The sequence below is a fragment of the Heterocephalus glaber genome, unplaced genomic scaffold, assembly GCF_053883595.1.
Source record: "Heterocephalus glaber isolate CG9 unplaced genomic scaffold, H.glaber_assembly_v1.0 deba00001608, whole genome shotgun sequence".
NCBI classification, from domain to species: domain Eukaryota; kingdom Metazoa; phylum Chordata; class Mammalia; order Rodentia; family Bathyergidae; genus Heterocephalus; species Heterocephalus glaber.
The window spans coordinates 20,311,380-20,337,674 of NW_028258379.1; the positions used below are offsets into that span (position 1 = coordinate 20,311,380).

General features: G+C 34.8%; 1 protein-coding gene across 9 annotated transcripts in view; it reads right to left on the minus strand.

Annotated features, from left to right (window-relative positions):
• The window catches only part of Cep128 (centrosomal protein 128), a 428,016-nt gene that overhangs the window by 45,831 nt on the left and 355,890 nt on the right, over window positions 1–26,295 (minus strand). For 7 of the 9 annotated variants that reach the window (XM_021245525.2, XM_087195433.1, XM_087195432.1 and 4 more), the window contains 2 exons: window positions 22,375–22,464; window positions 15,753–15,776 (listed from right to left, as the gene is read on the minus strand). In XM_021245525.2, coding sequence (XP_021101184.2) covers window positions 15,753–15,776; window positions 22,375–22,464 — 114 coding nt within the window. The remainder of the gene's footprint in view (window positions 1–15,752; window positions 15,777–22,374; window positions 22,465–26,295) is intronic. The other 2 variants (XM_021245548.2, XM_087195435.1) reach the window with 1 other exon arrangement.

Here is a 26,295-nt window from a genome sequence, read left to right on the forward strand (position 1 = left end):
CACAATCAGGTCCTCTAACTCCAATTCACTAAATCCTAATCATACTTTATGACAGATAGAAGTCACCTGGCTTTTACAAGAGCAAGGTGTTTTAATTCAGTAAATCTAAGTTTAATGCTTTAGACTGTATGGTTAATGTCTAATGGCCACGAAAGTACTGTGTTGAGAAAGTGTTCCATTAGATTTTACAGTGGATACAGGCAGAAATCAGATGTTAGTAGAGAAAAGGTTTGGAAAGGTTTCAGAAACTCATTTATTGGAAGACCAGCTATGCAAAAATAATTAAGAAGAGAACCTAAAAAGAATAATGAGAGAAGGGTGATTTTGATAGCCTTTTACTGTTTGATGTTCAAATATAATGCAACTGGGGGCAATGATAGATTGAAATCATTCCCTAATGTTAAATAATTAACATGAGACCATCTGAGGTACTTATATTAATAGTGCTAATAGTGACAATTTATACTCTCTCCAGCCTTTCATCTGAGATCAAAGTTTATTAAAAGCCCTAAACAAACTTTATAAACACTTGTGTAAGTGTCATTAGAGCTGTTATGCAGACATAAAATAAAAAAGATCAACTGAGACATTTACTGTAACTAAGTGAGATCAAGACAGAACTCGTGTGCAACCTAGGGGCATGTCAATTCTTTTTTCAACATTCAAAGGGAACATTCAAAAGACAGAAAATTAGATTAAAATTGCTTTATGGAAACCCATTTACCAATAAGTTTAGGGCATATTCTGAATGTGGTCCAAGAATCTCAGTTCAGTTGTCCATTTCTGAGTCTGCTTCTTGCACTGCTCAAGATAAACATGGAATCTGCTTACTAATTTTCTTCCTCTTCATTTTATCTCACTCTCTACATGTCTCTTACTCATATCTTTATTTACCATCACCAGTTGCAAGAAGAGGCTGTGAAATGGAAAGAACACTATGTCACTAACCAGGACGGACAGTTGAATTCTAGCCCTAGTTTTGCTACACTTAGAAATTCCTAAGCTTCTCTGGTCTTCAGATGTCTTATGTCTGAAATGGGGGGGTTTTGATAAAGATCCCTAAGACTCCTTTCACTTCTAACATTATTTAAATTGTGAGCTCCATGGCCCCAGAAACCTTGTCTGTTATATCCTCTAGGACAATGCTGAGACATGGGAGAAACTGAACAAATACCTGTGGCAGAACAGTATATAATTAAATCAGAGAAACTTATTTGATATTAACTATTGGCAGGGTGGAGATTTTGTGATAATCAGATTTTAATTCTTCTTTGATTAGACTACAGCCTATTAGAAGAGCTTTTACAGTATTTACCTAGTCCGGCCCAATCATTTAAAAATTAAAAATAAAACAAATGAAAAAAGAATGAATAACTTGCCCAAGATCATGTGCCTAGCTACAATGGAGATGTGACCCCAACCTGGATTTTCTTTTTTTAAAAATTCTTTTATTGGTACATTTTAGGTATACAATACATTTACATTTATCATTGGGTGCTTGTACCTGTACATGATGTATCTTAGTTCTTATTTTTTTCCCCATTCCCTGTGTGCCCTTTACCCCTCCACCCTTCCCTATTTACATAGATTTCATTTCCAGTTTTTTCTTTTCTCATTTTTCCTTTCCCTTCTTCCCTTTCCCCTTCCGCTCCCACTAACCCTACACCTTTGAACCTTTTCCTATTTCAAATTATCAATTATTCGTTTTAATCATTTTAATCCTTATTTACACTTTCAGTTTCTCTCACTAGGGAAACTACTCGGTATTTACACATGTGTCCTATTTATTTCACTTAAGAGGAACCTGGATTTTCTAAAGGTTAATTAGATAACTATTATATCACTAGCCACTATTCAAAACTAGGAAACATATGTATTAGCTAAAAATTTATATAATTTTAAAAATTGAATGCACAAAATGAAAATTCCTCAAATTAGTTTTCAATACCTAACACACACTACTCTTATGTACCATATATTAAAGTGTAATACTGATATTTTGTTTAGTAGTTAAGATAAGGTCTTTAAAATACCCTAATATACTATTACTCGGAGAATTCACACAGATAAGCTCTTTGAAAGACAGTGGAGACATTTCTATTTTGTATTATTTGTATTATATCTTTCAGAAATATACTTCCATTGTGGTTTATAATATAGCCTATATTATCTGCACAGTGTAAAGCAAGAACTCTTTTTCCAGAGAATGCACTAGGTTATTGATAGTGTTTAAGACAGGACAATAAAACACATTATTGAGGCAGTTAGGCAGTATGGCTACTTATCAACATCAAATATGGAGCTGTCAGTCTGACCTCCAAACACTGAGCGATTCAATAACACTAAATTCATCTGCTGGTGAAGCTGCATGTATTACATAATTTCTCAATGATACTTTCCTTATGTTACCACTTTCATGAAAAATCTGACAGGGCTGTAAAAAACAATTTTTATAGGCTAAAATAAGTCTTAAATTTTTAACTTGGTCATCACCTCTTGTCACAAGGTTGCAACTCTGCATAAACTGCCCACTTGTTTAGCAACATTTAATTCACTTGACCATAAGCAGTTGTGTTTTAGAGGCTTAACCCTTTGAACATGACCCCATTATGGGAAAAGATACATATTTTATTACTGGCTAGCACAGAACAAAAGCTTTGTATTTTGGGGCAAGGTGGAAAAAGGAGAATGTCTAGATTGTTTTACCCAAGATCGCTCATGAGAGATTCATGAGGATATTTCCGTTTGCCCTCGATGCGAATATGCAGAAGGTAGACCAACATTAGAGCAGTGGGAAACTTGGCAGAACGGGCTAGGACAGGGTTTGTGCAAAAACCTTTTTCCGGTTTCAGTTTGAACGGGTTCCCAGGAAGTGTCAAGTCCAAACAAATCCAAAATTTTACAATGTGTCTCAGCCAAAACTGCTGAGATTCACCTGATTCGGGGTCAAAACTGTACAGAGCACACTGCGTTTTATTTGGGGTAAAGCCAATCGAATTGAACCTTTCAGGCAACTTCAATGCGAAGCTCACAGCCTTGGCAAAACCAAAAATGAACCTAGCTTGATTTTTGGTTTTGAAATAACCACTTCAGGCTTTGTAAGGAGATAAAGGCAAGTTTTACTTAGCTTCAAGATTCTTCCAAACACTTAGGAGAGGCACTGCAAATAATTAACAGTTATTTGGCCAGATTTACATACTCAACTCAGTGTTTCCTCGGCCTTAGAGGAAGAATATTAACTCATTTGGGTCTATAGATTCCGAAGTGTCTTAGATCTCAATTCTGTGTGCTAATAAAGAATGATGACTTCTCACAACGCTGTGCCTGTAGAGCAGTTTGCACATATAGTGGGATGAAACACAGTTAGTGCCAGATTCGAGGTAGGAAGGAAAGAAAATTTAAGAATGTAACAGCAATTGGCTATTCAGAAACAACAGAAAGAAAGTGTATATAGCATTACTTTGTGACTTCCATACTGACACATGAGCATACTCATGTATTACTGGACAAGAATAAATATCAAACATTGTGTCCAGTTCAGATATGCTAATCTATTATCAAGAATGTTAACTAAATGAAGACTTTAAAGATATGCTTAAGATTCTATAGAGTTTTGGAAAAAAAACTATATTTCCAAGGATTTTCTGGTGACTTGTAATATTTCTTACTATGGGTAAGTTTGTGTATATTTTTCTTCATGTAGCTTTAAGTTAGGATTCCTCCTATTAGTTATGTTAGCTCCATTGATATATTCTGAAAATAAAGGAGATTATGGTTCTTTTTATTGAAGAAGCTGATTAAACACTAACACACTACAACTACATAATTTCACATCTGCTTTCAGCTAAAGGTTTTCAACATTTTGACTAAATGTTTTCTAAAATAAACTTTGTATGTCTCACACACACTTTAGGTTATTTAAATGTTTTTAGTCATTTAAATATTGTCATAAGATTAGGTAATTATAAATGACATCTCTACAATATTATAAATATTGACATTTTCAAATAAAACTCATATTACTCATGTCAATTTACTTGATTAACTTTACATTCCTCAGTAATTTGTTGATTCTATTTATCCACTTATAAAATAAATATGATCTTTTTTTTTTTTTGGTACTGGGAATCAAATTCAGGACTTTGCATTTGTCAGGCAGGTGCAGCACTGCTGACCTATATTCCCAGCCAATATGATCTTTTTAAAAACAGAAATCTTACAGTTCTCCTTTTCACATTTATTTCCAATCTCTTTTCCCTTATATATTTTTATACTAATATAAAACATATGTGTGCTTATAAGTTTTTTGTTGCTCTACCATACTTCATCTTTGTCTACAACAAAAATATATAGAGACAAAATATTGATTCTTCACAAAATTTAGAGGAAAATTGTTTCTCAAAAATTTTCCCCTTTTCCGAACCAAATTAATGTATCTCTAGGTAAATACTAATTTTTGTTTGAACAATGGCATTTGCAAATAATGATCATTTTACTGCACTGGCTAGGACTGCCTGCATAGTATCTAAAAGAACCTGTGGAATGGAACATCGTTTGTTTGTTCCTAGTCTTAAAGGAGGGCTTTCAAAATTTCAGCGCTAAACTGAACTTCGCCACAGATTTTTTTCTGCATGGTCTTTATCAGATTTAGGAAGTTTCCTTCAACACTTAATTTGCTGAAACATGGGTGGTGAGGATGATGGTGATAATGCTGTTCATAAATGTTTCTTTTTTTTCTTTTTACATTGATGGTACAATTCACTTTCCTGTTTTAATCTCTTTCAGGTACCATCTTAAAGAAAATATTAATTCAAATTAAAAATGAAAAACATAGATTCAAATATTTTCCATTACATTTTTTGGAAATGTACCACTAATTCACTGGTTATAGGAATTTTCTAAAAGGACAAGGACAACTCTGAGAAAGAAAATAACTGGCTCTTTTTTCAGAATTTTTTTTTGTATATCCTTTTATTGGTACATTTTAGGTATACAATATAATGACATTCATCACTGGAGATATGGACCTTTACATAACTCTCTTGGTTCTGATTTGTTTCCCCCTTCCCCTGCCCTCCCTTCAACTCCTCCATCCCTCCCTATTTACAAAGACTCTTTCCATTCTTTCATTTTCTCATATTAATTCCATTCCATTCTTTCCTTTTCCCTACCCCTCCCACTTCCCCCTCCCCTTTGCCCCTTTTCTTCCTATTTCACATTATCTATTATACCTTTTAGTCCTTATTACACTTTCAGTTTCCCACACTAGAGAAACAATTCAGTATTTACACATGTGTGTCCTGTCTATTTCACTTAAGAGTATCGCCTCAATGTGCATCCACTTCACAATAAATGTTTCTAATTTCTCGTTTTTGATGGTTGAGTAGTATTCCACTTTATTTTAAAAAAAACCCACATTTTCTTTATCCAGTCTCCAGTTGATGGGCATTTGGGATGTTTCCAAGTTTTAGCTATCACAAACTGTGCTGCTATGAACATGGGTGCACATATAACACGGTGGTATGATTCTTTTAATTCCTAGGCCATTTTCACTATATTAATCCTTCCTACCCAGGAGCAGGGGATGTCTTTCCATTTTCTGATATCCCCTTCAATATCTTTTTTCAAAGTGTTATAGATTCAGAGAAGAGGTCTTTGATTTCTTTTGTTAGGTTGATTCCTAGGTATTTCAGTTTTTTGGATGCTATTGTGAAAGGAATTATTTGCCCTATTTCTCTCTCAGTGAGCCTGTCATTCGTGTAGAGGAAAGCTATTGATTTTTGTGTGTTGACCTTGTAACCAGCTACTTGATTGAATTTGGTTATTAAGTCTAGAAGACTTTTGGTGGAGTTCTTGGGGTCTTCTATATACAGTATCATGTCATCTGCAAATAATGACAATTTGACTTCGTTTCCTATCTTTATTCCTTTTATTTCTTTCTCTTGTCTAATTGCTATGGCTAATGTTTCCAGAACTATATTGAACAAGAGTGCTGATAGTGGACATCCTTGTCTTGTTCCTGATTTTAGTGTGCAAAATTTCAGTTTTTGACCATTTAGTATGATATTGGCTGTTGGTTTTTCATACATGGCTTCTATCAGTTTGAGGTAGAGATCATCTATTCCAATTTTTTGTAGGGTTTTTATCATAAATGCATGTTGGATTTTGTCAAATGCTTTTTCTGCATCTATGGAGATAATCATATGGTTTTTGTCCTTGGCTCTATTGATATAGTGTATTACATTGATTGATATGCACATATTGAACCATCCCTGCATCCCTGGGATGAATCCCACTTGATCAGGGTGTATGATCTTCTTGATGATCTTCTGCATTCTGTTGGCCAGTATCTTATTAAGGATTTTTGCATCTATGTTCATTAGTGAGATTATAATATAGTTCTCCTTTTCGATTGGGTCTTTCTCTGCACTGGGGATCAAGGTGATGCTTGCTTCCCGGAATGAATTTGGGAGTATTGCTTCCCTTTCAATTTCATCAAAGAGTTTAAACAGTACTGACAGTAGTTCTTCTCTAAATGTCTTGTAGAATTCAGCAGTGAAGACATCAGGGCCCGGGCTTTTCTTAGTTGATAAGTTTTTAATTACATTTTCAATTTCATTGGTTGATATTGGGTTGTTTAGAATTTTTAGGTCTTCTTCATTCAACTTTGTTAATTCATATGTATCTAGGAATCTGTCCATTTCTTGTGTTGTCCATCGTATTGGCCTATAGGTTCTGGAAGTAGGTATTGATGATCCTCTGGATTTCTGCTGGGTCTGCTGTGATTTCACCCTTTTCATTCTTAATTGCATGGATTTGGGCCTTTTCTTTCCTTTTTCTGATAAGGTTGCCTAAGGGTTTGTCAATTTCTTTCGAAGAACGAACTCTTGGCTTCATTGATTTTTTGCATCATTCTCTTAGTCTCCATTGCATTGATTTCTGCTCTGATCTTTATAATTTCCTCCCTTGTATGAGCTCTTGTTTTGTCCTGCTCTTCTTTTTCTAGAAGCTTGAGGCTCAGCATCAGGTTGTTTAATTGGGCTCATTCTGTTTTCCTAATGTGCATATTCACTGCTATGAATTTCCCTCGTAAGACTGCTTTCATTGTATGCCATAGATTCCGATACGTTGTATTGTCATTGTCATTTAATTGAAGGAACTGTCTGATTTCTTCTTTAATTTCCTCTGTGACCCACTGGTTATTCAGAATTGTGTTGTTCAATTTCCACGTGTTTATGAAATTGTTTGAATTTCTTTTGCTATGGATCTCCCATTTCATCGCACTATGATCTGATAATATACAGGGGATAACTTCAATTCCTTTGCACTTACTTAAACATGTTCTATGTGTGAGTATGTGGTCTGTTTTGGAGAATGACCCATGTGCAGCTGAGAAGAATGTGTATTCTGATTTTGTGGTGTAGAACACTCTGGAAATATCTGTTAAGTTCATTTGTTCAACAGTTTGATTGAGTTCTAGTAATTCATTACTTATTTTTTGTCAAGTTGATTTGTGACACTGGGGTGTTGAGGTCCCCCACTACAATTGTATTAGTGCATTTATGACTTTTCACGTCCGTTAGTATTTGTTTTATATAGTTGGGTGCACTAGGGTTTGGTACATAGATATTTATGATTGTCATCTCTTCCTCTTGGATTGTTCCCTTTACAAGGTTGTAGTGTCCTTCTTCATCTCTCTTAATCAGTGTTGGTTTGAAATCTACTTGATCTGCAAAGAGGATAGCTACTCCTGCTTTTGTTGGGGTTCCCATCACATGGAGTATTATTTTCTACCCTTTAACTTTCAGTCTATGAGTTTCCCTTTGAATTAAGTGTGTTTCTTGTATGCAACATATTGTTGGATTTTGCTTCTTGACCCATTCTGCCAGGCTATTTTTTTTGATTGGTGAATTGAGACCATTAACGTTGATGGTTATAACTGAAACGTATTGACTTGTCATTGCCATGACTTTTTCTTTTTGTTGGGTTCTCCCCCTTTACATTTAATTTCTTGTCATGCCACATGGGTTCGTTCTGCTTTGCTTCCTGGGGTTGTGATCCCCATTGTCTGTTCCTAAGACATGTAAAATTTTTTGGAGTGCTGGTTTGGTATTCATGAAGTTCCTAAGGTGCTCTTTGTCATGAAAGTATCTTATTTCTCCACCAATTTTGAAAGATAGTTTTGCAGGGTACATCAATCTGGGTTGGAGGCTGTTTTCTTTTAGGGCTTGGAATATGTCCCTCCAAGCTCTCCTTGCCTTGATGGTTTGTGTTGAGATGTCTGCTGTGATTCTGATGGGCTTTCCTTTGTATGTGATTTGTTTCTTTTCTCTAACTGCTTGTAGAATTTTGTTCTTCTGTTGAATTTCTGGAATCTTAACAATTATATGCCTATATGTAGATTTTCTTTGATCAAGGCTATTTGGAGTCCTATATGCCTCACTTATCTGTATGTCAAGTTCTTTTTCCCTGCTTGGGAAGTTTTCTGCCATCCTTTCTGTAAACAGTTTTTTTATGTCATCTGCACTCTCTCCTGTTTCTTCATTGACTCCAATCAGTCTTATGTTATTCTTCTTTGCATCATCTAGCAGCCGCTGGATTGATTTCTCATGTTCCCTTATAATTCTGAAGCAATTTTTCTTTTCCTGGTCATTAATTGCAATCTTATCTTCTATATCTGAAACTTTGTCCTCACATTGGCTCATTCTGCTGTGTAGACTTTCGATGGAGTTTTTCATCTCCTGGAAATCTATTTGCATCTGTTTTATGGATTCCATTTGTTTCCTATGTTGAGATTCCATCATGTTCCTCAGCTCATCTTTAGATTAATCATGTCTTGCACTAGGAGCACAATTTCTCCTGTTATCTGAGAAATTATTTCTGATTTCATTTTTTCCAGATCCCCTTTTGTTGCCAGTTCAGTGGGTCCAGGTGGTTGAGTATCAGAGTGTTCCATCTCATTTCCCTTTGGGGTTGCTGTAGGTGATCTGGAAGTCTGGTTTTGAGACTTATTTACGTGTTTTCCCATTTCGACTGGGGGGGTGGCGGGGTGCTGTTGGCAATCACGAGGATCACCTCCTCTGAGCTGGGAGAGGTGGGACAGGGGCCAGGAGCAGCGGTAGGGATGGTGGCCCAGAAGCCCTTTCCTCTGGGCCAGGGGCAGAGGGAGAGAAGGCAGACCAAAAGCCCTTTCCTCTGGGCTGGGGCCAGCGGGAGGGATGGTGGCCAGGAAGCCCCTTCCTCTGGACCAGGAGCAGCGGGACGGTGGCTCAGAAGCCCCTACCTCTGGGCCGGGAGTGGCAGGACCCAGTACTGTGGTCTGGTGGTCCGGTGTCCTCTGCGCCTTTGTAGTGTGGAACCAGGTGGCTGTACAGAGCAGCGGGGGGGCGGGGCGTGTCCATTGGATTGCTGGCTGATTCAGCATAACTCGTGACCTCGGTAGGGCGTCCGCAGACCTGCCTGTCTACGACGGGCTGATTCGGCATGTTCTGTGCAACTCACCCTTCTTTTCCTAATATAAGCATTTAAGTCTTTAAATTTCCCTCAAACACTACTTCTTTTGTATTCCCCACATTTTAAGACATATTTTTATCTGTCAGTTCTACCTATTTTATCATTTCTATTATGATTTTTTGACTTGTGGATTATATAGATTGCTTTGAAATTTATAAATGTCTATGGTTCACCTGATTATTTTTTTGAATGTTGAAGATCGATTTGACTATGCCACAAAATTCAGTCCCACAAATATCAACAGAAATCTAAGTGCAAGTTTCACCTTCCATTACAAAGGCATTATATGCCTTCCCTTTCTTTTCTCTAGTTATAATGCAAATATAATGGTCAGAGGTGCAACAGGCTTTGGTATATGTGCTGCCAAAGTGAGCATCGGAACAGGTATTAGATCATGAGAAGGAAGCAATATATTGAGGATGGTAGAACAAAAAGAAAGAGCCTGGTTTCCTTATGTGGCGTCCACACCATTACCTTCCATGGCTCATTTACATGTGGATTATTACATGAGGAAAAACTAATTTTTACCTAATCCATTTTTGTTTTGGGGTTTCGCTATTATTGAGGGCATGCCTAACTTTGATACAAAAGTGTAAGCATCTAAATTATCATGGTATTAATGGAAATGAAAATATAGTCAGATTTGAGAAGTGATATGAAAAAATGAATTTCTGTCTTGCCTTGCCTTTCCTTCTTTACTTTCTTACTATAGTATCTATATTTCCTGCCTCCTTCCACCTCTCACTTACCAAGATTATTATTTTCTTCTTCTAAAGGAGATATGCACTTTATCTCTGTCTTTCTGGCATGAGACTGTCCCATTTCCTAATTTTTCCAGTATATTTCTAAAGTTGGATTATCTCCAAGGTGCCCCACTCCCTTTTCATATGCAGTCTCTCCAACTCTGCTCTGTCCTGACACTGCCACTGCATCTGTGTCTCTTTACAACATAGCCCCTGAATAAAAGCCTTCTATGGCTCTGACTCCCTCCCTATCCCCAACTTTGCAATGCAAATGACAGAAAATCAGGTAGCCATTGTGCTCTTTCCAAAATGGCAGTCAGAAATCTTCTGGACAAGTTTTTAGTAGCCAATGCTGACCAGCAAAAAGTGGTACTCAGGAGGAATTCATTTGTTCCCTTGATACCAAAGATCAAATTTGTTACACTTTAGATCTAGATGTTCCCTAATCTCAAGTTCAGAGCTGAGGCCTGGTTGAAAGGGCAGATTACTGGGGGTATGAATTGGAAGGGTGTATTTCTGTACCTGGCTACTCATCTTTTTTATCTGTTTCCTGGATGTGGGTTGAGTACCATTCCTCCACCAGAGCTTTTCGCCATGTCATTTCTCCCTTGGAGCCAATCCACCACAGCCTGAATCCACTGAAACTGTGAGCCAAAACAGGCCTAACCTATCTTTTAAGTTACACATTTTGGGTATGGTTTTCAGCGAAAAGAAACTAATACAAAGTCCAAACTCCTTGGTTAATTTTCAAAATGCCAGATGCTTATTATTTTCCTAAATTGTTATGTACATTGTCTATGAATCTATGGGGGGGGGAATACGGAAGATTTTGAATTAAAACAATAACTTACTAGGTATTTTCAATAAAAAAACTAGTTTTTTCCTAGCATACCATCCAAGTTTTTCTGATTCTGAGATTGCTTTACCTGTCATTGTCTTTGAGTTATTTACAACTCTGAGTCTGCAGGTAACTGATGGCAGTGCAAATGGCTCTTGCTGACACGCAATAAATTTTGTCTGGTGAGTTTCAATTGATTTCCCTCATTCATTGTGGAAGAAGCCAAATTTGCTTCAATTTGACATTAATTTCATCACTCTTTAGTCTTTCTACAGTATATGTGTATGTCTTTGAGTGTTCCTTTAGGTCAGTTTTACTTTTGCTGATTCTTTCATTAATTAGTGAGTTAAATAAGTATATTTGTTAGGATTTCATTTTCTACTTATATGAGAATCATAACTTTACCATTGTAAAAAGTATTATTTAAAACATCCTTTGTTAATTTCTGACTTTAGATTCTGATCACACTGCTAATGTGGAATGCCTTCTCTGGCTCATTCTACCTGACATTATTGATTGTTCATATTTCACAGATAAACTAACCTCATTATGTCCTCAAAATACAAAATCCATGATTTTCATGATAAGCCTAGACTACAATGTCTCATTTTAATTATTTTTTCTTTATAAGAGCTCTACAAAGCTATTTCATGAATGTGTTATATAGTATACTTTTACCTTAAATCATTAATTTATTTTTATATAAGTGATTTCTCAATTTGAGTACAAGTTCTTTGAGGGTACTGATCATACTTTGTTTTCCTCTTCTCCCCTTCCTACTGTCAGCACAGTACCTTATACTGTATAGTGCCCAGTAAATACCCACTGCCAAGTCCCAGCAACAGCCCATGAGTGGGAGTTCTCAAGATTTTTCTCCAGCTCATATCATTTAGCTTTATTGGAGGATTGACTTGCTGTATTTTTGCCTAATAGTGGTCCTTTCACAGGAAAATGCATGTTCAACTTTAGTGAGGATGATTAGACGGTTTGTGATATACCAAATAATATATAGTACAAACCAGAATGTCTAGAAAATAAAGAATAAATTGCTGTACTTCTGGAGAATTTTATTCTGCAACTATAGTTTATAACTATATTTACAGAATTATATGAGGGTAAGATACATTTAGTTCAAAATTTATTCTCTAAATGTTTATTTAATTTTATGTATTTATTTATTTTATTTGGCAGTGTGTACTAGGGACTGAACCAGGGCATTCATGATGAACTACTTCCGAATGTTTATTGAATATCCATGATCTATCAGGAATTCTGACAAAATCTGGGGATTCATATGCAAGTAAAATGCAATTTCTAATCCAAGAAATTTACCTGCTACCAAGGGAAGGAGAAGAAAAAGTTGAATAGGAGGAAAACTGGATACAAAAGACTTTGACCTTAATGCAGGAACAACTGGCAGGAAGCCAAAACAAGTTCTTCATTATGATGTAAAGAATGTGCTATTCTTAGGCATTATAGCTATCTGAACCTTTAAAGCAATCAATTTTAAATATCCCAGCTGAAAGGATAAAATTTCAAACCCTTGCAGATGTATCTCACCATGATAGACCTCCCTGGCAACACCTTATGTGCTCTTAATACCAACACCACCAAATGCGGGACACCAACACTTTCATATGGCTTAAGTGCTGAGTTGTAGGAGAATAATAAATGATCTTGAGAATGCTTTCAGCATATTTGATTTTATGAACTATAAAATACCAGTTGAATAGTCTACCAGTCTAGAATTAAATTCTGCTCCTTTTAATGCCATGTGAAGCCAAAGGACTTCATAATATTTGAACATTAACATCATTACTGAGCATTTTAATTTTTACTTGTGGTAATTATTTTAAATTAAAACTGTCTTGAGAAAACTGCTAATGCAAAAAAACTAGTCCATTTAATCAGTTTTATCTTTCTCATGATGATTTTTAATTTTACTTTTAATCCCAGGGGAATCCTTAAAATAAGACACTTAAGATTCTGTTGTATATTACTTTGTTAGTAAAGATATTAGACAGATAAAAAGACAGACAAATACAAATAGGGTTATAGATTTTTGTTGATATAATTTTTACTTTGAGATATTCCACTGGTATAGTTCATATGATTAAGTATGCAGCAATTTCAAAATGATAGCAATATTCTAAGGTTTGTTTGGTCCTATATATTTTCACATGTACTTTCAGTTCTCACAACTTGAAAAGTTATTTTAATTTTAATGACTTTTACAGATGCAGGACTCAAGAAAGATGTAATTTCCTAAATGTTCTGTAAATGTCATTTTGTACACTGAATTCAGCTCCTCAAATTCAAAGGTTCTGTTTTCGCTTCATATTTTTAAAAACAGTATTTAACTCTCAAGTCAAATCTTGCTGGCAAGCCATTCCTAAGGGTAAGTAAAATACATATGTAGAAACACTAAACATTTTATTCACCTACAATGTCATTATACTGAAACTCAGAAGGTCAGTGTACTTTCCAAACAGCTCAATTAAAACAAAGGAAGAAGTTATTTGCCTAGAAAGGTCTGGACAGTATCAGTCAAAGTCACTTGCTCACACAAATATACCCTTGGGGCTGGGGATTTAGTTCAGTGGTTCCACTGCCTGCCTCTCAATTTCAAGGTCCTGAGTTCAATCCCCAGTACCAAAAAAAAAAAAAAAGAAGCCCTGTTAGCATCTTTCCATTCCTCACACTTATAAAATAAACACTTTATTTACTAGCCTTATTGTTTAAAGGATTTTTAAATTTTTTCTTGCTCACTAAAATATACAAGGAATCATCACTACTCTCAACATAATATTAGTATTTTATGTAAGATGGGTGTAGTGAGATTAGATTACACACCTGTAATCCTTGCACTTGGAAGGCTGAGGCATGAGGATCTCCATAAGTTAAAGGCCATAGTGAGTTCAAAGGCAGCCTGAACTGCACAGCAAAACCCTGTCTCAAAAACAACAACAACCAATCCCCACAAAACAAATATCTATATCTACATATGTCTATATATAGATATGTATAGATGTATTTATGAATTTTCTTAAAGGCATTTTAAAATGTAAAAATAAGCACATTCAGTATTTGCATCACATTTTTATGTCTTCATATATTTTTTCCACATAACAGCATGGCGATCTTCACTTTTTTGAAGACATGACTTTTTATAACTACATAGTATTTCATCATAAGGTAATACCACAATTTATTTTAATGTCCTTCCAATTTGCAGTTATTATTGCAAAAATATTTATAAAAGTAAAATAGCTAAGAGGCTGAGACAGGACAATTGCCAAGTTGAAGCCCAGCTTGGGAAATTTAGGAGACCCTAACTCAAATAACAAAACAAAACAAAAAATAGTTGGGATATATCTCAATGTGAAGGTCCTGGGTTCAATCTCTAATACCAAAAAAAAAGGACAATAGCTATATTTTATAAAACTTTTTCTAAAAAACAGAAAATAATGATATCACAAACCACAGTTCCTGTCTGATAAGCTATGATGGTTTATAGCTATTTTTATCTAGATATCCCGCCAAAGCTTCATGCTTTCATAGGTAGGGCTTTCGGGAGATGATTGATGGGATCATGGGTGTGTGATATATATCACTGGATTAGTCCACTGATGATGAATGTATAGCTAAATATGATTTGGGAGGTGAAGCCTGTTGGGGGGAAGAGGGTCACTGCGGGTGTGCCTTGAATGGGTCTATCTCTCTCCTTCCCTTGATCCCTCTCTGCTTCCTGCCTGCCATGCTGAGAGCAATTCTTCACTGCCATCCCCCTCTGCCAGTCTGCCCTGCCTTGCAGCCAACCAGCTATGGGCTGAAACCTCTACAAACCAGGAGCCAAAATATACCTTTCCTCCTTTAACTTGTGGGAGTTAGGTACCATATTGTTTCTCAGCAACAAAAAAGTAATGAAGACATTAATTTGCAAACTCTTCTGTTTTTTTCCTATATGTCACCAGGTTATCATGATTTTATATCTTGAATTTATTTTTCATTCACAATTATAAGCCTTTTCTATAACAATTCTGGCATACAGGTTGGAAATTCCATACTTTACCTATTATTTCAGTGCCAAACAATAAATTTGCTTCTCTTCTTTAATTAAAATAACTTTCCAACAAATATTGAAAGCATGTAGTCTTTACATCTGTGCACACAAAAATTATTTCCACACACTAGATTTCTACAAGTAAGATCATTCAGAAGAAAGATGATCAGGCTTTAACTACATTTTTGGATGCTGGTGAAAACAAAGAAAACAATGTGAACACTGAAAATGTAGATTTCAAAGTATAAACAGCGTCCTGATCTCAGTTACTTATCAACCAATCTTTTTAGTAACTGTGAAATTCAGAAACGAAGTATGGATTATATTTAAATTAATTATGTTTTCCATAAATTAGTACATCTTGGCATATCAGTCTTGAGAAAGCATTGACCACTTAAATACACTCATTTTTTTCCCCATTTAAAATGTCTTTATGCACATACCTTTTAGAAATAGTTTAGCTCATTTCTCCCTTTAATCTTAGAAGGAGTTTTACAAATGCTTCTTGGAACTGCTTTCTTTGGTGTGCCCTGAAGTCCACTTCAGGAGACAGTAGTAATTCCAATACAAGAAGAAAGAAAATGCCCCAACTTACCATTTCTAATGCATTTACATGGTCCTGCAAATAAAGCATAATATATAATTATAAAACTAAAACTATAAAAAAATTGTTACATGTTTACTAATTTTGCAGGTTTTCTATTTGCTCTCTGTTGTGATACTTTATGTTAAAATTATAAAAAATGAAAACTACTCAGAATGATCTCTAGAACAGAAAATAGCTATGAAAGAATCACTGTATTTTTTCTCATTTATCTGGTTTTAGGGTTCAATTTAACATTAAATATAAATTCAGGTCCAGGTACTGAAAGTAATAGATTTTACCCTTTTTTGTATTGTTAAAATTACCTTTAGAGATACATAAATATTAGATAAACTTGAATATATGAATATTAGTAATATTAAAATGATAACATACTCATTAGGTAGACAGTAAAAAATGTGATCTCAAAGGAAGGTAAAATTCAGATAAAAGAATAACTTCATTAAATCAAATTAATAGATACATCATTATGGAAAACAAGGCAGGAAAATAGTAAGAAAGCATTCACATGCAGCCAGTCCTGAACCCAGATAGGCCCTCAGTATCTACAGCACCTTACTAGGGTTACAGTAATACTGGTGTTAAAAGGGGTCACTGATAAAAATTTTTTCATAAGCTCAATGAATAAGAAAATGGTTGTATTTTCAACTCAGTAGTTATAGTCTCAATTTCCTCCAGAGCGAACAGTTAACAGTTTCCACCTGTAATCCTAGCATTCAGGAGGATGAGGCAGGAGTTCAAGGCCAACATAGCCAGACCCTGTGTCCAAAAACCAAAACCAATGAAGGGAACAGGGAGGAATGGGAGAGGAAGAGGACAGAAAACAAAAAAGAAAGAAAAGAAAAGAATTAAGATGTGTTGTGTACATATACACACTCCCCACGATAAATGAAATCATTATGTACTGCAAAAACATACTAATAAGTTTTAAAAGAATTCTGAATTTGAAAGAAAGTGTTCTAAAGATTAAAAAAAATGAAAAGTCATTTCATCTAGGAGGGTTAGGGCCATTTGGCTTTCTTTTCTATTATTTTAAAACACTGCAGGAAATTTGTGGAAACTGGATTTTTGTTTGTTTAATCAAATTAATCATTTATCATAAGAAGTAGAGGAGGTGTGAAAAGGACTCAGCTCAGATCTCTTGTGGCCCTGCAGGGACCCACTTGCATTTACAAATGCTTAGGAGCACAGGGAACTGGACTCTCCCCAGCATTTAAAACAGAAGGCTCACCTCTGAGGTCTTCTGTAACCAGACCTCCAACCCTGAGACTGGGAAACTGAGTTTAGCATTTCTATCCTGTAAACATTTGGTTATGTGGGCACGTGTTAGATAAATATGCGATGCAAAATCAGCCCAAAGGAGGCTGTTTGTAGCAAAAGAATTATTTAGTGGCATTTTTGGGGGCATACTTGGGAGGTCCTCATTCTTGGCCCCATACTTTTCATAAAATAACTGCTATTTCATTGATAACTTGTGTGCTGTCACATTTGAATGCTTTATAATAAATCCCTATGATGCCCCAAGGGAGCTTTGATCTGTTGTTACCAGTCTTCTTATTCACAACACATCTGGAATAAAAACCATTTGACAATGCTTTATCATCCTTTGCAGATTGAGGAGAACCTCATTAGCTATCTTATAGGGACAGAAACAGCCTTTGGGCAGTTTATATGAACCATCTTGAAAGGCTCAAAATATTTACAGCCCCTACTTGGGCTTTAAGTTTTCCCCATACCATGGGTTTGTGGACTGATCTTATTTAGGATTAGCATATTTTAAGAGCCCACATAGAGCTGGTTTGAAATTGATGACTTCACATGATGTCAAAACAGTAAAACTGAATTAAATTCTGTCTAAGTCTAACTTTAGTATTGGGCAAAGATAAACTGCTATTACCATAATTTATGTTAAGAATATTTGTTTTACTTAAATATTTATTAAATATTAAAAGAAATATGTACATAGCCTATAAGATTATGGATTCAAATGGTCTAAACAATACCATTTGATTAAAATACCAAGCCTAATAAATAATATTTGAATAAAATCTACTTCTTCTATTTGTCTATAACCTAGTTCTTTACAAAGTGGTTTTGAGACAGCATTGAATAAAAAAAATGAATATTTTTTCTAAAAAAGGAATTAGAGAAATAGGAAATTCAGTTCATTGAGCTATAAATAATTCAATTTGTCAATCAACAATGGCTAATAAGAGACCAGAATTGATATCATTAAGTAAGGTTTGTCTAAATTGCAGAAGTTTTAAGTATTAGTTGTAGGTTAGAAATAAAAAAGAACTATTGGTACTTTTTATGTGATTTTAAAATTTAAGAAATGTATTTTGAAAAAGTAATTGCTTATAGTTGAAATCTTTTTTTAAAGATCAGATTAGTTATTATGCATCTGTATATAAAAGAAGTAGGCTATTGTACATTCTTAGTCTCAAAATATCTACATATTTTCTCTCATATTACTGTTACTAAAACAGGAAATTTAAGCCAATATTATGGCTCTGATAAACCCACCAAGAAAAAAATGCCCATTTATGTTCTAGATTGAACAATTACAGCAAAATAGTTTACATCTTTCTCAGCCTTCTCTAGCTTATCTAGAGCTGGAATGTGGTGGGGTTCTTTTCTTTTTCTTTTTCAACTTTCATTTCAACAGGTTTTATCTTTCAGTTCCACCTACGGGTTCAACACACCCTTCCCCGAGAAGGTTCACCGCTGCCTGCCCCAATTTCCTAGCCTGGATCCAGGAAAGAACACGACTGTTAGGACATTGAAAGGGGGTGGAGGCATATGGAGAAAAGACAACCTCCACAACAAATGAAGGCATCACAATAAGCATGCTATCTCAGGTGAGTTTAATAAATTGGTGACTCTTAATCATAACCATGGACTTTAAGAGTTCTGGTGAGGCCATAGCTTCTCAAGTATATTATATACAACACAACACACACACACACACACACATACACACACACAATTATGTATACACTTCTAAGGAAAATGCAGATTCTCTGAAGCTTTCCTATAGGAAGTAGTTTTCCTCCAAGTAGAACATCTAAAATAAGACGTAAAACTATTATACAAATAAAGTATTATTTTATTAAGCCAATCTATTTCTCCTTTATGAAATGTTTCTAGATAAAACCATTAAGGAGGAATGAAAAAATTTTAACAGTCCAGGGTAGAAGTAAAAATACTGAACTCTAAGTGGAGTGGAAGGTTAACCAAAGGAGAAATTTCCTTCAAACATTTTGAAAAAAAAAAGTTTTAGTGGGGGGAAAAAGCATATATTGTTGCCACTGTTTTCCTGTGATTAGGAATTCCCTTTTCCACTATCATTTAATTCTAAGTGAGGGAGAGCTAAAAACATTTACAATGGCAACAAACAATGATTTTAATGTTTACTCTTAAATGATTGCACATGTAATCTACATAATTATTGAGTTAAAAAAGAGAGTGTCAATATTGTAGGTAATTCTTATCAATAAGTATTACATATAATTTCTAATGAAAATAATGTGGCTAGACAGCATGTCTTAATTTATTGTGGGCTTGAAAGATCAAGTAGGGAGAATTGTATTTTGGGAGATACTGAAAGCATTATCTACTATTAAAATGTGTTTTTAACTTTTTATGATTAGGTTAGTAACCTGCCTTGAACTATAAATATTCATTTGCTCCTTGTCACAATGGGGTGTACATTAGAACTTATAAATCAACCATGGCCAATTCATTAGTATCACTGGAGATGGGCAAATACGTGCAGGCTAAGTTAGGAAATGAGCATGAAATGGATCGCTGGTATCTGAATACTTGATCATTAGCATTTTATTTGATTCAGCAGAACCAATCAATTAGACATACTGACTCAGCCATCACAGCTTCGAGATAAATTAGAACCTTATAGGTCTAAATAATTAGAATTCTTCTGCCTCTGGTAAATAGAGTTGAACAGGTCTAGTGACTTTGTCACAATAACACAGTATTTTTAAAAAAGTGCTTCAAACACATTATTAGCATATGAAAAGCACAACACTAACATAAAAATATAACAAGAATCTCTAACTTTTCCAAGTCTAAGAAGCTTTAAGAGTATAAAATAATTTTGAAAACTTCTCTAGGTTTGAAGGATCATGATGGACATAAAATTTTTAAAAAGAAAAATCGACAATGAAGACTTGGTCCCATGCTGTTCTAAAAGCACAAAGCCTCTGCTCTGGAAGAAAAATGTGCTCAGGTTCATCTAAAGCGACCATTGCAAGGTCTTCTGCCAATGTCAACTCTGCAATCCACACACACTTCACCTGCTACTTCCTACATAAAGGATACAGAATCAAAGCCAAATGGCATGGATATTTTTTTTTCTGGGCATGTCCCCATAGCATCCCATGACATTTAATAATCTGCTAGTCATTTTTTAATAATTAAAGGACATAGAAACAACTTCAAATATATTTGTTCTCAAACTTCAAGATAGTAAACAGAAAGAAAGGAGGCCTTTATTGACCATCAAAAAAATAAGCATTTTATACAGTAGTTTAAAATAAATTAAAGCAAAATGAAGAAATAAAATGGCACTCAATGGAGCAACATTAAAAAAGCATTACAGCGGCATGAGTTGGCTTTGAATGCACCAAATGCATCAATGATTTATACATGAGATTTCATTGCTACCTATTAATAGTCAAAGTTATTCTTGACTTTAAAAAGCTTTAGGATTGGTATTTCTTTAGCTTGCACTGTTTTCCCAGTCATTTAGTGTTTAATTTAGCCACCAATAGCTACCTGTAGTCAATTTTTAAAAACTCACTTCACTAGCTGCTTATGTGCCTTTTTCAAATTATCTGCTTCAGGGTCCAAAATAACAAAACTAAATATTGCAGAAAAAACCCTTACAGGGTGTGTTTGTACTTATACTGAAGTAGGATATGATTTGTAAGGAAAATGCAGAAATGGGATATGTGCCTGGATTTATGGGGTAGGAAATGCAAGTGGGGTGAATGGAGCTTTGTTGATTTTGTCTGAACAGATTACAGTCTGGAAAGTACAACCTGAAAGGAGAAGTAAGAGTTTTTCTGGAAGTCTCTGAAACACTATGAAAACTAATACTAAAAATGAACACTAAAAACTAACATTAAAAAATCTGATATTTACTTTGTATTTCAGATTGCAAAGCAATGGGATTTTTTTGTTGTTTAAAATCAAGAATCATGCCAAGATTCTCCCTTTAAAACACAGTGGATATGTAGGTGTGTGTCTACAGAATGTGACTACAAACAAAAGAAAGGGAAAAAAAGATAAAATCATTTTTCTCTTGGGACTGCCCAATTCCACCATGGAACTGCTAGTAGCAGGTAACAGAATTTCTTCAGTGAGTGACACCTAGAGAGGAAAACAACTAAACAATTATTTGTAGATAAAGACTACAATGGTGATCAGAGGCAACGTAAATGATATCAAAGTAATTTCTAAGATTAACTTCTGCAAAAGATATATAGCAACAGGAGGTAAGTAGTAGAGAAGAAAGCTAGGAACTCAGAAACCAACACATCCTATACTTTTTCCAAGAATTTACATTTCAAAAAATAGAATATGTATCCATACTTGTGTGTCATAAATTGGAAAAATATGGTCTGAACTCCTAAACAAACCATACCAATCATGCAGTTGTGATTATGGCACAATTTATAAGCAGTCTGTGTCAGAATTTGTGGAGAACAGGGCATGCTTCCATTTTCAGATATACAAACGAGTGTGTATCTGACAGTTCCCAAATACTGTGTCTATACTGAGTTGTCATCTTTGTTTCTCTCGAGGGCACGTGCCTCCTGGGCTTCTTGGGCAGGAATATTCACACACACACACACACACACACACACACACACACACCACAGAAAACTATGGAATACTTTAGCCCAATGTCCTTTCTCCTGAATATTGAATTATAGTATTTATCGCTGACTACAAAGCATGTCACACAGCTCAGCCAAGTCATTAAATGGTACAAGCAAATAGTCCACCTCCAGAAGTAAATGCTTACCTTTGGATAATTCTGATAATCCACATCCTAACTTACCTGCAGAGTCACTTGTAATACTTTCCAGGGATTAAAGCACAAGGAACATTATGTTAAAAGACTCTCACCATTGATTCCCATATTCCTTTCATGCGCTTATGTGTATAGTTACTTCTCAGCATTCTACACCATGGGGGCTGCTGGTAAGGATAATCAAGATCTAAATACAAAGTTTTAAAATAATATATCTGGCTGGCTTCCATTAGTTTTTCTTCCTTCCTAATTCAATCTGACTTAGATTAAAGCTGCATTATTAGTCTCTGTTTCCTAAAACACATGCACAGATAGGGAAAGACAAGATGATTTAAAGGATTTAAAACTAATCTCAGATTGTCTGCTCTCTGATAATCAAAAGGAAACTATTTTAAGAAAACTGAAGGAAGAAACCACCCAACAACTCCTTTAGATGTGCTTCTGGTTCACATAACAAAACTAGCTTATCCTGTATGTCCTAAAATAAAGCAGATAGAATTTGACTGTTAAATTTCAACTATTCTAAATATTCCTATCTATGAAATACTTAACTGCTTTTTCTTCAAATTGAGCTTCATTCTGATTTTTCACTGCAGTCTGACTACCGTCTTCCCAAGATGGAAGTTTAAACAGAAGATTCAGCTGTTTAAGAGAGAGGTGAGTTATGAAAGAGTTGGAAAGCTCTATTACCTTAAAGTAATTGGAAGTGCTGGAAATAGTAATAGCTATAAAAATAACACTAATAAGGATATAATAATTTCAAACTAATTTTTAAATTTCTTACTGAGAGAAAATGATATCATATAGTATTTTTAAAATGGTTTCCCCAATAATTCTTTACCCATATTAAATTCACAAAGTTTAGAGAAATCATTACTTGAAATTTAAAACATTTTATTTCTCCAGTTTATACAGTGGAGTGATTTCGTCCAAAGTGTCCTCAATAGGGCCGGGGATCTAGCTCAGTGGTTTCTCTGCCTGCTGCGCAAGAGCAAGGACCCGAGTTTGATCCCAGGTACCAAAAAAACCCAAAAAAACAAAGTGTCCTCAATTGTCTTGCTTTCACAGAATCATCCTAGAAGTAACTGATGCTAAATTCCAAAGTCTAAAGAAATGAAGGAATAAATAAGACAGTATCTTGATAATAACTGGACCTGGGCACTTGTAGGCAATAATGAAAGCTACTTAGAACTCACAGCCTTACCCCTGGACAATTAAGCACTGGTGCAACATTACTGTAGAAGTTCAGGGAAGTTTGATTACTCAAAATTGTGCTTGTTTTCTCTCTGCCAAATTAGTCTGAATTCTACCAACAGAAATTTATTCTCTATAGAACTCAAAAATTTATTCTTGCACTACCCCTATGCCAGTTCATCTTGGAAAAGAGAAACATTTTTTAAAATAGATTACCATTAAACTTGTTCAGGAATCAGCAAAGTGGGCCAAGTCCAGCCAACCACCTGTTTTTATAGAACTGCGAGTTTAAAATGGTCTTTATAGTTGTATTTCGTTAAACAAAATCAATGTAAGAATAATATTTCATAATGTGAAAATTGTATGAAACCCAAATTTCAGTGTCTATAAATATAGCATTATTGGAACACAGTCTGATTGTTTATGTATTGTCTATTTCTGTTTTCATACTATAATGTAGAGCTAAGTTGTTGCAAGAGAGCAGAAGGCATGCAAAACTAAAAATATCAGAATTAAGCCCTTTACAAGAAGTGTGGTGGCACCAATTCTAAAGTATTGCTACCCTATAGAAAGTATTTCTTATCTCACAGAGATCACTCTGCAGAAAATCCCACAGGTGTCTCAAGTGGATAAAGTGAAATATAGAACCGGCCAAAGGGGAGAAAGGGAAGAAGACAAAGAGGGAGGTACAGAGGAAAGGAGAATTTTTGAGCAATTTTTAAAATTTAAAAATTGTATATGCATAAATATTTATGCCCAAAATATAAACCTGTACTTAGGCCCTGTAAGTTGCTTCTTACCCTCTCTCCCTCCCTCTCCCTCTCACCCCCCCTTTATTACTTTTTTATCAACTCTTACTCTTTTTCTTCCAGTGTCTTTCCTTATACCTCTTTGCTTCCCTTTTTCTCTCTTCTCCTTTACACATCTATGCAGTTCATTCATTCATTCATTCACATTTACTGAGTTAGGCACTATGTTAGACATGATCTTCCTTTTTAGATCAAAAGGAAGGATAAGTTCTTTTTGTTTTTGTAAAGCTTACATTGCCAAGGGCATGAGAAAAACACAAATGAGAAAGATACTCAGGAAATGTGACTGAAGGTGAGGGTGGAGGTTTACTCTAGTAAAGTTGGTCATGTTAAGTCTTCATCATGAGATGAAACCTAAAGGATGGAAATGAGTCAGCCATTGAATAAGCTGGAGTAAGGTATTATGCAGAGGGGGTACCAGTGAAAAGATCCTGGGACAGGAAAGGATTCTTTAATATCCAAAGCAAAAGGGATGCTAGTTTGTGCACTGTGGTTGTTAATGAAAACATCTCTTTAAATTACCAGTGTCATAATTTATATCAACAGCATTTATTGAAAATTTAAGTGCCAAAAAATGGTACTGGCTATTGTTGACATACATTCATAACTCTAATATTCACAATAAGTTGCTGGTAGGAGATTAATTTCATTCAAAGTCAGAGAAAATAGACCTTAAAACATGAATATTGAAGTCCCATCATGATTACATGGAAGCTTACAGAACATCCCAGGTCCATATGACTCGAAGGAGTCTCTATTAACTCTTTCTCCATTCTGTTTTTTTTTCTTTTTTTTCCTGGTACTGGAACTGAACTCGGGATCTTGTGCTTTCGAGGCAGGCGGCAGCGCCACTGACCTAAATCCCCAGCCTTTATCTATTAACTCTTAAAAACAAATAAATGGTTTCATAGCTCTGAAAAAATTGGAATTAATGGAAATACTATATACTGACAGTGCAATTTTATGGACAAATGGTCAATAAATACTTTATTATTACCACAAAGCCTATTTTTTTTTTTCATAATGTAGGTTAAGAGATACACTGGAAAAATTGTCCTCGGACTTCTTTGTTTAAATATTCCAACATGTCATTCCACAGTCTCATTTTACATGGAAATCAGGTGACAGTCTAATGAAATACACTCTACATCACAATAAAATTTAATGTTCAAATAAAACCTTATTTGTACACATTTTTATATTCATTTCACTACACAATAAAAGGGATTATATTTTTGCCATATGCCTTTCATAAGTAAGTTGCAATTCTACCTTCTTTTGGGTCTAACATTAGGCCAGCTGCAGCACATATAAATACCAATAGAAAAATAGAAGAAGAAAGGATAAAGACAGCAAAAATCTAAATGTAAGTATCTAGGACACTGTAGCTAGATGAGACCTCCATTGTGCTGGTCCCTCAACCATCTTTTAGATGTAAACTGCAGGGGTTTATATTTACCAAAAGCCTACATATGGCTTCTTTCCTCTTACTGCTGCCTTATTTGGGACAAATTTATTAGTTCCTCTCTAAGAGTGAAAATGAGAACTAGGGACTTCAATTACAAGCAGAATGTAGTAAAGGCATGGGATCTCTGATAGGTAACATTGTCTATTTCACATTATAAGCAAATACAAAAATATTAACATATTATATTTTATTTACTATTGTGCTGGTAAGCCTTCACACTTTTAAAAATAAATAATAAAATTCTAACAAATTAAATTTAATATTGCAATGCAGACTGCAAAAGGAGGGGACTTTTGAGCCAGTCGTTTTTTAAAAACAAAACAATCACTAATTATGATTACAAAAAAGATAAAAATATAGGAGGAAATGCTTATTAGTCATTTTTCAGCTCATTATGGTTTTATCACTTTTTTGCTTCATTTAACATTTATGGAAAACTTCTAATGTTGCCTTTAATTTTTGCCAGAATATTTTGAATTTGGCTTAAAACTGAAATTGAAGAAGCCTGAGGAGGGCTTTAATAACAACTTTCTTCAGTGTGTTTATGTAAAACATGATGAATAAGCAAAAAGAAAAGGTGCAGAATGGAAAAAGAAAAATGATCCCTTCTCCTTCCTAGAAGTGTTTGGGGTTACTGGATTGTTCATAAACTTACACCAGGAATTAAAATCTTCCTCACAGTTAGTAGCTAAATATATTTGAGATTGTTCTAGTTGTCGTATACATCTAAGCTTAGAGTCTAAGGGTTTGTAAGTATGGTAGTTTTAAAGTTACAGAAAGGCAGAAACAAGCTTCACCAATACTAAGGCTCCAGTAACACCTGACTTACTTAATGTACTCTAAAAATTATACAGTTTATTATAGTCTTTATTATAATTTTTTTTTTTTTTTTTGGTACCGAAGATCGAACTCAGGACCTTGTGCTTGCGAGGCAGGCGTCAGAACCCCTGAGCTAAATCCCCGGCCCTAGTTTATTATGGTCTTATTCTGAGGAGACAGTTT